This window comes from Callospermophilus lateralis, chromosome 15 (genome assembly GCF_048772815.1).
Source record: "Callospermophilus lateralis isolate mCalLat2 chromosome 15, mCalLat2.hap1, whole genome shotgun sequence".
Lineage (NCBI taxonomy): Eukaryota > Metazoa > Chordata > Mammalia > Rodentia > Sciuridae > Callospermophilus > Callospermophilus lateralis.
In genome coordinates, this window is record NC_135319.1 from 39,950,287 (window position 1) to 39,962,787 (window position 12,501).

Consider the following 12,501-nt stretch of genomic DNA (forward strand, 5'->3'; position numbering starts at 1 on the left):
AACTTTGTATTGAGCAGAGGGGAGGGAGGATAAAGGAGGGTGTGTGGGGGGAGGAGATGGTGGAATGAGATGGATATATTACCCCTATGTGTGAGTATGATTGCACAAATGGTGTGACTCTCCATCATGTACAACCAGAGAAATGAAAAGTTGTGCACCATTTGTGTAAAAAGACAGAAGGAAAGAAAAGGAAATAAGTTTTGAATGATCTTTACATTTTTATATTTTTAATTCTAATCTGTCTCTAGTATCCAAAGAGTCATTGCATATGGATACTCCCAACTGCTTTACCTTATAATCAGGAGAAATTAACTATGGATAAATTATTTTCCAAAAGGATTTTCAGAAGCAGGGTAGCAGTTTTGTTTGGAAGAAAAATTCCATAACAACTCTTTGTAGGCTTTATTGAAAATTCAGAATTCTGAGATAGGAAATGCATAAAACTCAAGACACACAAATGAAGAAGAAGAGCAAAAGCCAATCCATTGATTATTTATTAAGACAAATATGTAGAGAAAACTAACAACTCATTTTCACAGAAGACAATAAAAGAAGAAAATAGTGAGGCGATGAGAGGTAAAGTAATGTAAATCAGTCCCTGAGTGATGCTCAGGCCTTACTTCTTTACTCCAGCAGCATGTCTCTAACGTTGTCATCTGGTGTTAACTTCACCAATTATATCCTATCACCAGAAGATCCTGTCCAGCAACACATTCAACATTTAACACCAATATGATTTCAACCCACTCTCACCAAAATACCTATGTCTGCCAATATCTTAAAACTCAAATATGATAGCTACCCACATCCAGTTCTGTTTTCACCAATTATAGAGAAAACACCATGTAAAAATAATTGATTTCCCTAAGACTTCTTTTTCTTTGGAGGGTCCCATTGCTCTGCTCCATCTACTGAAAAATTATTTTATTATGTTATGTATCAAAAAAGATGATCTAAACCTAGCCAATCATGGAGATATAAAAAAATCAGTAGAAATATTTTAGAAATATATATCCCTACATTTTAAAAGACAAAAGCTATATTTTCTCTGATTCTAATGTTTCTCTGGAGTATATTTTTAAGGAATAAAAATCTAATTTTGGAATACAGCCAGATGTTGATCCAAATACAGGGACTGTGATGAAAAAAAAAAGTTTCTGAATACTCACATAGGTTTTTAGAAGAGATATACTTTGCAAAATAGACCTTTTAAAACAGGAAGTCTAGCATAAATTTAGTAGACACTTAAAACTCATTACAATTAATGTCAAAGAGGCTGTTTCTCCATTGCATGGCACATACAATAAGCAATAATTTCATTCATTCTTTTAAAAATACAATTTAGCTTTCTTAAAATGCCAGGCATTGTGCTTCAGGCTTATAATAAAACAAACAAAACAGACTTATGATTTGTCTGCAAAGAGCTTAAAGCGGATGAAGTATACTGACTACAGTGGATTCAAAATCTAAGATTGAAAACATTTCCATAGAAGAAACTAGGGAAAACTGATATTTAATAAGCCCCCAATATCCACTTCCTAATTCCCAGAACCTCTGAATATTACATTCTTCACAAAAGAGACTTTACAGATATAGTGAAGGTGGAAGGCCTCAAGATGGGATAATTATCCTGAACAATGTAAGTGGACCCCAACCATCTAATTATATGAGTCCTCAAAAGCAGAGAACCTTTCCCTGGTGTGGTCAGAGAAAGAGATGTCCTGGAAAGAAGAAGTGACAGAAAAATGCCACATTGCTGGCTTTGAAGATGGAAGGAAGAGGGCCATGAGCATAGGAGACATGAGTTTTAGAAGCTGGAAAAGGCTAGAAAATGGATTCTTCCATAGAGACTCTAGTAAACAATGCAGATTTCAAACACTTTTTTAAAACCGGACGTCTGACCTGTAGAACTATAAGATCATTTGTATGAGTTAAAACACTAATTTGTGGTAATTTGTTACAATTGCAAAATAAATTTTATGTTTATCTATCTCTTACTATAATTATGCATTTATCGATTATTAATTTATTCCAAATGTGAAAAACCATTAAACTTATTTAACATAGAGATTAAGTTAAAAAAAAAATTATAGAGCCTTGCTGTTCTGTTTAAGGAAATAAATTTATTTAGACTCAAATGAATCATGTGGTGATGATGTTTTGAGTTCAAAACAAATATAAACTGCATTCACATCCCACTGCCAACCTGTTCTAAACTCAACACACATAAAATCTGAAATTAAGCCTTGAAGTCACATTCATCTGAGATCTACAGATTTCTATAATATTTTTAAATAGTATTTTTAATATCTATTTTTTGTAGTTGTAGTTGAATACAATACCTTTATTTATTCATTCACTCATTCATTCATTCATTTATTCATTCATTCATTTATTTTTATGTGGTGCTGATGATGGAACCCAGGGCCTTGAATGTGCGAGGTGAGCGCCCTACCACTGAGTCACAGCCACAGCCCCTTCTATGAATATTAATCATACTTTAAGTTTCTATAGTTGTCTTTATTTTATCCAAAACATCTTTAAGCATTTACTCTATCAATATAGCACAATTACAAAAGCTACTGACCTGAAAGGCAAATTTGGTCCACCAAAGAAGACACAATATTCCTCTAACTAGGATGTGACTCACTTTAAGTACTTGGGTTCTCCTAAGTATTTGAGCTAATTCTGAACAAGGTTTGAGTTCAACTAGTTCCAAGAAAGTATATTCCCTTTGATAAAAACTGATGACAGATTAAAAGAAGCATAATTTGTGATGTAAACCTGGACCAAAAACAAAACTTGGAATAAGTTCTGATAATACCCTACAGTTTTCCAGATTTGTTCCTGTTGCTTAATTTTTTTTTTTTGCTTCAGTCACATTTGCCCTTTTATTTGAAAAACAATTATTATGATGTTTGGGGAATAGCTATTTTCCAATACTATACATTCATATTTTTACTAGTAATACCTTATACTTATCAACAAAACATTACTATACATAAAGGGTTTCCACCTATATAAATTACCATTACATAAATTCAGCTACTACTCTACTGCTCTGACCTCTATCATCAATATCAGTGCAGATCACCTGACATTACCACACAAAATAGGGTTTTCATTTTCTGACACACGATGCCTTCTACAGTAAGCATTACCATTATGCCCAAGAGAACAGAAGACATACACTGTCCCCAACATCCCCCAAAGAACAGCTTCCTTGCTTCTGTGTTCTTCCTTTCCTATGTTCCTGTTCTCACCATTAACCAACCTCACCTTCTTTCCATAATTATCATATAGATATGAAAAACAAATATTAATTAATTGCTTTGGGCACATTGTCATTTTAATTTTAAAAACCAAGAAGAAGGAATCATTAAATTTAATTTTCCTGGATCCAAATTAAAATTAATGAGTATCTGAAAGACTTTGTACTAATGGCCTGAGATACATTTCCACTCTTTTAGACCTCCTATCTAGAGGGGAAGGCAGACAAATACACAGAAATTCCAAATGGGATAGATAAGAAGGGGCAAGGACCACAAGGGAGAGGTATTTCAGTGAGTCTGTACTTTTTTTTAGAAGGGGAGAAAAGGGAAAGTTGGGGATGGAGGAAGAAGAAATCCTTCATCAAAGATGAATAGTACTATAATTTAATCAATTGGATTCCTACAACCAAGACTATCCTAAAAAGTAAAAATTGAGTTAATCATCTGAACAAGTTATAAAAAGAAAATAGTATTTATATTCTTTCTCAAATATTTTAACATTATAAATGAAAAAAATCTCTTTTCCACCTCAAATGTAGAAATTACCTGGTTTAGAAATCAAAATATCTAACATAAGATATTAGCAACATAATAAGTTTTGTGTACTTGACAAGGTTTAATCCTTGCTATGAAAAAGAATAGCAATGAATAGAAAAATCAGTGGCTTACTTAGTATACTTGATACCTAGAGTAAACATTTTAAAAACCTCTTTCTCTCTCTATGACAAAATTATTTTTCAGTAATAATCATCATTTTCTTGATATGTTATTTAAAGCAATTAATAATTTTCAAAAGAATAATAAATTTAGAAGTTGTTTAGATTCAAATACTTCATGTATGAAATAATTTTGCATTGACCAACCTCACCTTCTCTCCATAATTATCATAATTGCAGTTCACACTTTTTCACCATAATTTTTTAAAATTTTTAAATTCAGAACTCCAAATGAACACATAAAATAATAGGAATTGAAGTGACTCAATTTCTAGCCATTTGTCTTACAATCACTGTGTAATCAGTTTAAATCTACTCTATTTATAAAGAACACAATGATGAGCTGGTGTTACGGCTCACCAGTAGAGCGCTAGCCTAGCACATGTGAGGCCCCGGCACTACATATAAATAAACAAAATAAAGGTATTATGTCCACCTACAACTGAAAAAAATACAATGATTATGAAAGATAATATTTAAAGATGTTCTAATTTGAATTACATATATTATTAAAACTCAAAAATAGACACAATTGTTTAGAACTTAGAAAAATAAAAGAATTTTATTTAAAAACATTATGACTGATTTAGAATTGCTGGTGCTTGGGAACAATTAAAAAAGCAGAGTTGACTTAGTTGGTTTTTATTATTATTCATAAATTTCTATACATGACAATGCACTTTCTCAATGATTACACCCAGGGCTGAATGCTTCCATCACTTCACCCTTGCTATGCATAGTTTTTAACTGGAAGTTAGAGAAAGCCATAAATCTACATGACAAATGCTTATTAGGTACAAGGCCAACTTTAAAAGGTTGCAACTGTGCACAAAGCCCCATGTATAGAAGGCTGTCCCAGGCATGGATTTCAATGCTCTGTTCTTGAGATTCTTAATTTTACCTTTGAATTTGTATATTCCAGTGGGATAGGAAGCACCTGTATAGGCTCACATGCAGTCCTGCCTCCAGTGACTTCCTTAGACAGATTCTCAAACACCTTATCTGCCCAGGAATTACTGCCATCCTCCTCTCCTGGGGGAGGCCTTGGCTAACCTCAGAGTAGATCAGGGCCATGGGGCAGGACCAAAAAGACCTGTGAAAGTCTGTCTTCACCTCATAACTACCCATATACTCTAGGAAACATAATGTTAAATGGCAAATAAAAACAATATTTTCCAGGTCAAGAGACACTGTGGAAGTAAAAAAGTTTATTTTCTTTTTCTTTCTCTTTTTAATATGAATGTTCTCATTTTCATCTGATACTAGGCCCCACAAATTATGCAACAATTTCTACTAATGTGGGTAAGTGTGCACACATGTGTCTGTGTTTGTATCTATAAAGAACAAAATAACTATATTTTAGATAAAGTGGATTTATCTATAATTTATAAAGTGTATATATAACTGTATTTCTCTATAAAGGTGAGAATAATAATTTTAATACCTTACAGACCAGGCTTTCCAATACAATATTACCTCCTGAATTTCTTGTGACTGATGACTTGACTTGAAAAACATTTAAACAAGAATATTTTATATGTTAAAAATTGGAATAGTTTAACTTCAGACATTCTAGCAGGACATGACATTACTAATATGTGCTTTTTATTTAAAAAAATCTGCTTTACAACTCTGATTTCTTGACAGTCAAAAAAATTTTGGTCAGAAGCCAAAGTAGTCATCAAATATTAAGAACATGAAGATGCATCAAATGTGTTGAAGTATCCTCAAAACTCATTAACTAATTTTAGCACATTTCAATTATTCATATAAAAATACTTATACTGAACAATTACAAATCTTTAATTTCATAACCAAAAAGTCATATCCTTTGTGACTAATAATTCTCAAAACACATCTTCATGAACCTTGAATTATGTCACTTAAAATAAGGCATACAAATTATTCCTAATATAACTCTATGGTTCTGTTTTTAAAAAGTTTTTTGATTAATATATAGTAGTACCCTTATTTGCTGGGAATACATTCCAAGAACCACAGTGAATATCTGCAAATACAATACTGAAACTGTATTTACTGTATTTCCTCTACATATACACCTGTGATAAAGTATAATTTATGAACTAGGCATAGTATGAGATTAACTAATAATTAATGATGAAATCACCATAAAATATACTATAATTAAAGTTATTTAAAACTTACCATTTTTGGAAATTTCCATTTAATGTTTTCAGACTACAATTGACCATGAGTAAGTGAAACCACAGAAAGAGAAACCTTGGTTAGGGAAGATAACTAACTGTTCAGCAAACACTATATTCAATATTTTTGTGTTCATTTTGCAAATAGCATTGATAATTAATGGAAACAACATTTATAGACATTCCATAGATGGTGATACCTACATATAAAAGGAAACTAAAAAGATCTTGAAACAAATATTTTCCTAAATTTAGGCATCAATATTTTTGAGCATATAAAACTAAAAAGAACTCTCCAAAATCCATGGGCTAATTATACCTTCAAATATAGTTCATGGCCAATGCTTACTGCAATATTGACTGTTATCCAATACTATCTAAATTCTGAACTCTAACGCCATTTTGTTATCCACCAACTTAATACTGAGCAATCTGCCACTTTCTTTATTTTCTTTTTATCCCCTAAATTAATGTACAGACTTAGTTTCTTTTCTCTTATCCTGACTCTTATTTATCTAATATTTAGATACGTCCACAAATAAAACAATCACATGTAAATGTCATTCTGATTCTGATTTCATCCCTAGAAAACTCCCAGGGTTACAGTTCCTTGTGACCAAACAAGCAAAATCTGCTTAGAAAGCCAACCCATGAAAATCACGTACTAATTCATAATTGATTATCTTCTGAAAGCATTTCTCAACATATACTCAAATAGGGAAATGGGGACAGGTATGTAGACAAACTCGTCACCTACATTGTTCATGTACTCTGAAAGCAGGTCCTGAAGAGCCTGGCGAATGGCGTTGCATTCTGCAATAATCCGCTCCCGGTGGAAATCCCTTGTACATGAAGAGTCTGCCAACAGAGCAGCCCCACTGATGATGGCTTCAAGGCGTTTTTCTAGTGATGGTCTTATTTCCTCTTCCGTCACTGTGAGTGGGTTCAGGACAATTAAATTCTAAGAGAAGAACACAATTGGAAGATTGGAACTCAATGGCCTTCCATTTTCATGAAAAACAAATATTACTTTGCTTTCACATTTAGAATTCAGATGTAATAATAATGAAAAAAAACTATTTTTGCTTGGTTACATGTAAGACTTTACATCAATTATTCTTCAGATGAATGTGATGTGATGTGATATGATTGTGAGCATTAGTTCTAATGTCAAACAGGCCTGGATTCAAATCATGCCTTTCTCACTCACCAACGTTTCTTGTGCTCTCTGAGCCTCAACTTCCATGTCTGTAAAACTGTAATATTAACATTGTTTGCATCATAAACTGTCAGATGAATGACAATAATACTTCATACAATGGCACATATTGACTGTTATTATAGCCATAACATTTTAGATGGCACTAACAGTATTTTCATATATATCATCTCATCTTAATCACACTCTGAGGAGGTGGGCAGCAAAGGCATTATTAGTTACACATTTCAGGTGATGATGAGTGAAGCTGAGGTCACAGAGCAAATAAACTGTGTGAAGTTCAGACAAGTATTCTGTTCTTATAATACCTAAATCAATATTATTTTCATTATGCTTCACTGTAAGTCATAAACTCTAATTAACTTTACCACTAACATATCAAAGAAAATTCTGAATTTTAATTATTTATTTAAAATGTAAAACTCCATCTTCCAGTTGATCTATTATAACTTCCAGCTATTTTCAGCTATTGGAACTTGACATGGTATTTTTAAGGTTATATAAATATATGTCTTTAGATAACAGAAGTGAAGTCATGATAATCTATAGCCTATGAAGAAAAGTTCAAGGGTAAGATGGTATAGGGCTCTTTATTAAACTACATCAAGAGAGAAATCTTTCCCAAGGTGAGGTCTAAGTGGTAACTAAATAAAGAGTATAAAATACTCTTTCTTCAGTTCTTCAGTTCTCTGCAGAACTCAATATAAAATGAAATTATATAATAATCTTCATAGTGTAAGACTCAGTATGCATCTATAGACACACACAATGAAGTCATTTTGATATTTTCAAAGTATATAATCTTATAAGATCATATACACTATAGATATATATTAGAGAATTACATGTGTATGTAAATATATATGTTTGTATGTATACACATACACAATCATATTTATTGCTATACATCTCATTGTGATAAATATGTAGAGTCAAACTAGGATATAATTTGAAAAGCTACAACTATAGAACCAAGCTATGAAGAGAAAAATCATTTCAGACATAAAAATAATTTTAAAACATTTTGAGAAAAAAAGAAGTGTTAGTACTGTGTAATGTTATATATTTTAAGACATACAATATAAACTAGATTATAGATCTGATAATACTATTGGCTACATTTTATTTATTTATGCTTGGGATTGAACCCAGAGGCACTTGACCACTGAACTACATCCCTAGTTCTTTTTTTTTTTTTTTTTTTTGAGACAGGACCTCACTAAGTTGATGAGGACCTTGCTAAATTGCTGAGGCTGGTCTTGAATTTGCAATCCTCCTGCCTCAGCCTCTGGAGTCACTGGGATTAGAGGCATGCACCATCACACCCAGCTTGGCTAAATATTTTAAAGCATTCAGACAAATTCTTCCTTTCTTGGCCCTACTTCCTTCCTATTTTTTTTTTTACTGCTCAATTAAGTCTCTTGTTTCTCCTCCTTTATATCAACAAATAAATAAAAAATAACATGAAAGAAAATTGATTTTTAAAAGAGTCAAATCTCTTTCTCTTTCCAGTGAATATTTTTGTTGAAAACATAATCCCAACCAAAGTTTCATTATTCTGAATCTCCCTTCATATTTAATTTGCCACTTTTGCTCAAACACAGAAAGTGATAGTAACGGTTAATATGTCTTTGGATTTGTGATGATAGGACAAGTTGATCAAAGTTCAAATCTATTCCTCTATAACTATTGCAAGAAAAAAAAAACTAGTAATTTTAGATGTTCTGACTGTGATTTCTACTTAGAAAACTGCCTGAATCACAGGATTAAGTTCACTTTAGTTCCTGTTCAACAATGTCATTCTTCAAACTATCCCAGTCTTTGGATTTTTGCCTGTTTAACTTAAATTTAAGAGTTCATATTCTTCAAGCCCATTTGAACCCAAACCATTACTCCGACATCTGACACATATATGTAGACCCCTCAATTCTGCCTAAAACAGTTGTCTTACTCTTCATGTCCTAGATAAGTTTTAACTAACCTGTCGTTAGATCAGGAAAAAATAATTTTTTTAAGTAACTTGAATGTTCTGTGAAATATCTTTGGGTTTGTTAGAAACCAAATAAAATAAATAATCTCTTCTGATCTAGAACAGCTATATTTTTAAACAGGCTTTTATTATGTTTTCACATCATTAAATTAATGAAAGATAAACAATGCTATATTTGGGGGATCCCACTTTGGTGAACATACAAAATAGTTTTTCCTTTCCAAGGTTCTGTCCAATATATACACACTTCCTAATACTTGCTGACAGAACATTATTTCTTCAATAAAGGGTTCGAACTCCATATTATTTTATTGGATTGCTATATTTTACAAGGCAGTATAGCTTAAGAATTAAAAGTCTAGGTCCTGGGAGCAGATAACCTGGGCTTTATTCCTGTCCCATTAGCTATGAATAAAGTTATCCTCAGAGTTGAACAGCTATTATGGAAAATAGAATATGGAAAACATATGTTAAAAATTTAAAAAAATAGAACTACCATATGATCCAGCAATCTAAATACTGGGCATATGTACAAAGAAAAGGAAATCAGTATGTCAATGAATTATCTCATTGCAGTCCCATGATTCTTGAAGCAATATTCACAATAGCAAGATATCAAGTCAACTTAATGTCTTAAGTTTCTTTATCCAGATGAATGGAAAAAGAAAATGTGATATAATGAAAAGCTATTAATTCTTTAAAAAAAAAAACAGAAAGAAATCATATCTGTCATTATAACAACATGTATGAACCTGAAAGATATTATTAAATGAAAGAAGCCAAGTGCAGAAAGATAAACATCATGTGATCTCACTTATATGTAGAATCTAAAAAGTTTAACTCATAGAAACAGAGAGCAAAATAGCAGTTACCAGGGGTTAGATGACTGAGGAGATACTGGTCAAAGAAATCAAAATTTTAGTTCAAAGGGAGGGACAGTTCAAGAATTCTATTGTACAACATGATGAATATAGCTAAAAACAATGTACTGTGCACCTTAAACTTGCTAAGAGTATAAATTTGAAGTGTTCACACTACCAAAAAAAAAGGTGAGTTAATGTATATGCTAATTTGTTTTGTGTGAATGTTTCAATGCATCATGTTCTACACTAAAAATATACTAAAGTTTTTAAGAAGAGTTTGGAGATAACTTTTTTTTGTGGTGCTAGGGATTGAACCCAGGGCCTTGTACATACAAGGCAAGCACTCTACCAACTGAGCCATATCCTCAGTCCTGGAGATAATCTTTTCTAGATATTGTTTTATAAAGTCTACCTGAACAGACATCAGGGTGTGTGACTTAGAGCTAGAAGCAGAGAGATTAACACCTGAAAATGAACCAAAAAGGAATGAAATTCTACCCCAAACTGAAGAAAACTGCTTGAAAGGTAGAGAAAGGTATGAAATCAGAATATTTATCCATTGGACAGGAGTATAGAAAAATCAGACACTATTAAAGAATTATTAAAATTAAATGTAAAATCAACAGCACACTCAAAGATAGTTTAAAATATAAAAGATGTATACCACCCACAGATTGGAAGTGTGATAATAGTAATATAGGGAATGACTTAAAATATATTAAATGCTTTAATAAAGAAATTGTAGTTTAGGTATAGTTGATCATATTTCTTTTATTTATAGCCTGGAGACTATCTTTCATTAAAAAAATTACAAGTAAGGTTATTTTAACCAATACTAGTTATGGTGAAAGGAAAAGATTTTAGAAACAAAAATAACTGCTAACCTTTGAAAAGATTGAAATCATGGCTCTATATGTATTTGGGAGTGAACAAAATGAGATGTCTCTATATATAATTACATTAAAACATTGCCAGAATATACTATAGAATAAAAAACAAGATGGCAAGATGATAAATATACAGTGACATCATATATATTTAATAAAAACAAGTATACAACAATATTTTAGATTTTTCTTTGGTCACATAAATGTGTGGGAGTGCTTAAGAAAAGATTTAAAGAATACAAACCAATGCCATAGCAATTGTATTTGGGGGAACAGAATAAGAAAAGAAACCAGATTGAAGCAGTGGTCAAAGTTTTAATTTTTAAGTAATGACAATTTCATATTACCTATGAAAGCACAAACTAATTAAGATTTAAATTTCTTAAATTTTCAAAAAGTAAATAATAATTATGGATCAACATTTAGTTTTTTGGATTCTACCTGATAATTATTTTGAAATCATAATAGGAAAATGCTTTACTATTTACTGGAATGAATGTGTGATATTAAGTCTTTTATATTAATTAGTTAAAAGGATTTTAATGTTGCTATGTTGATTTTACTATTACAAAACATTTGGTTATTTTCTACTTTAAAAAATTGAAGAGAGACTCAACATGGCGGCAGGCGAGGAGGCAGCGCTTTCAGTACCTCCTCAACCATGTGGACAGAGAGACGCATTAGAACGTTTAGATTCTACCTGCTGAGAAACTCCCAACAAAATTCTGCTGAAGTGAAACCTGCTGGGGAATTTGGAATTATTGGGGTGACAGCTTGCTCCAGACTGGTGAATTTCGGCCATGCAGCGCGGAGGTCCAGGCCGCTCCACACCGCGGCTGCTGCCTGGCAACCAGCACAGCAGGAGGCGGTTCAGCACTGTGCGGCAGAGAGACCCTATGAAGAGGTTGCTAACCAAGCCTTCATGAAAAAGCGAACCAGAACTGAATCTGAGACTGGGACAGACCAGAGATAGGCCAGACCCACCACTCCCATCAGACACTCCGGCAAGGAGTCTGGGGCCTGCCATAGCAGAGAGCTGATGTCACCAGAGTTTGGCAGACAGGATCCCTTCCAAGCGGAATGGGCTTTAGCAGGTGTGAGACTCCCACCCCCACCAGATACATACAGCTGGGAAACCTCAAAAATCTTGCCCCAGAGCTCCGTGGGCATGACTATAGGGGCCCAGGGAAGCAGAGGAGACTCCCGACCCCCAACTCCTCCTACCGCCAGCTGCAACACCCAAGGCCTTAGCCGCCAGTTTCCGAGGGCGTGGCCACCAAAGGGGTCCGGACAAATTAAACTGTCGGTTCCCAGATCACTATTCCACAACCCTGGGGTCTGGATGAATGACAGAGAGAGTGCTCAGTCGTTTGGGAAATAGGGCACACA

The 12,501-nt window shown here is 33.0% G+C and overlaps 1 protein-coding gene across 1 annotated transcript in view; it reads right to left on the reverse strand.

The window, feature by feature from the left end:
* Ctnna3 (catenin alpha 3) overlaps positions 1 to 12,501 on the reverse strand; it is a 1,643,966-nt gene that overhangs the window by 1,193,972 nt on the left and 437,493 nt on the right. The window contains exon 7 of the mRNA XM_076834267.1: positions 6,911 to 7,114. Within this exon, the coding sequence (XP_076690382.1) occupies positions 6,911 to 7,114 (204 nt within the window). The remainder of the gene's footprint in view (positions 1 to 6,910; positions 7,115 to 12,501) is intronic.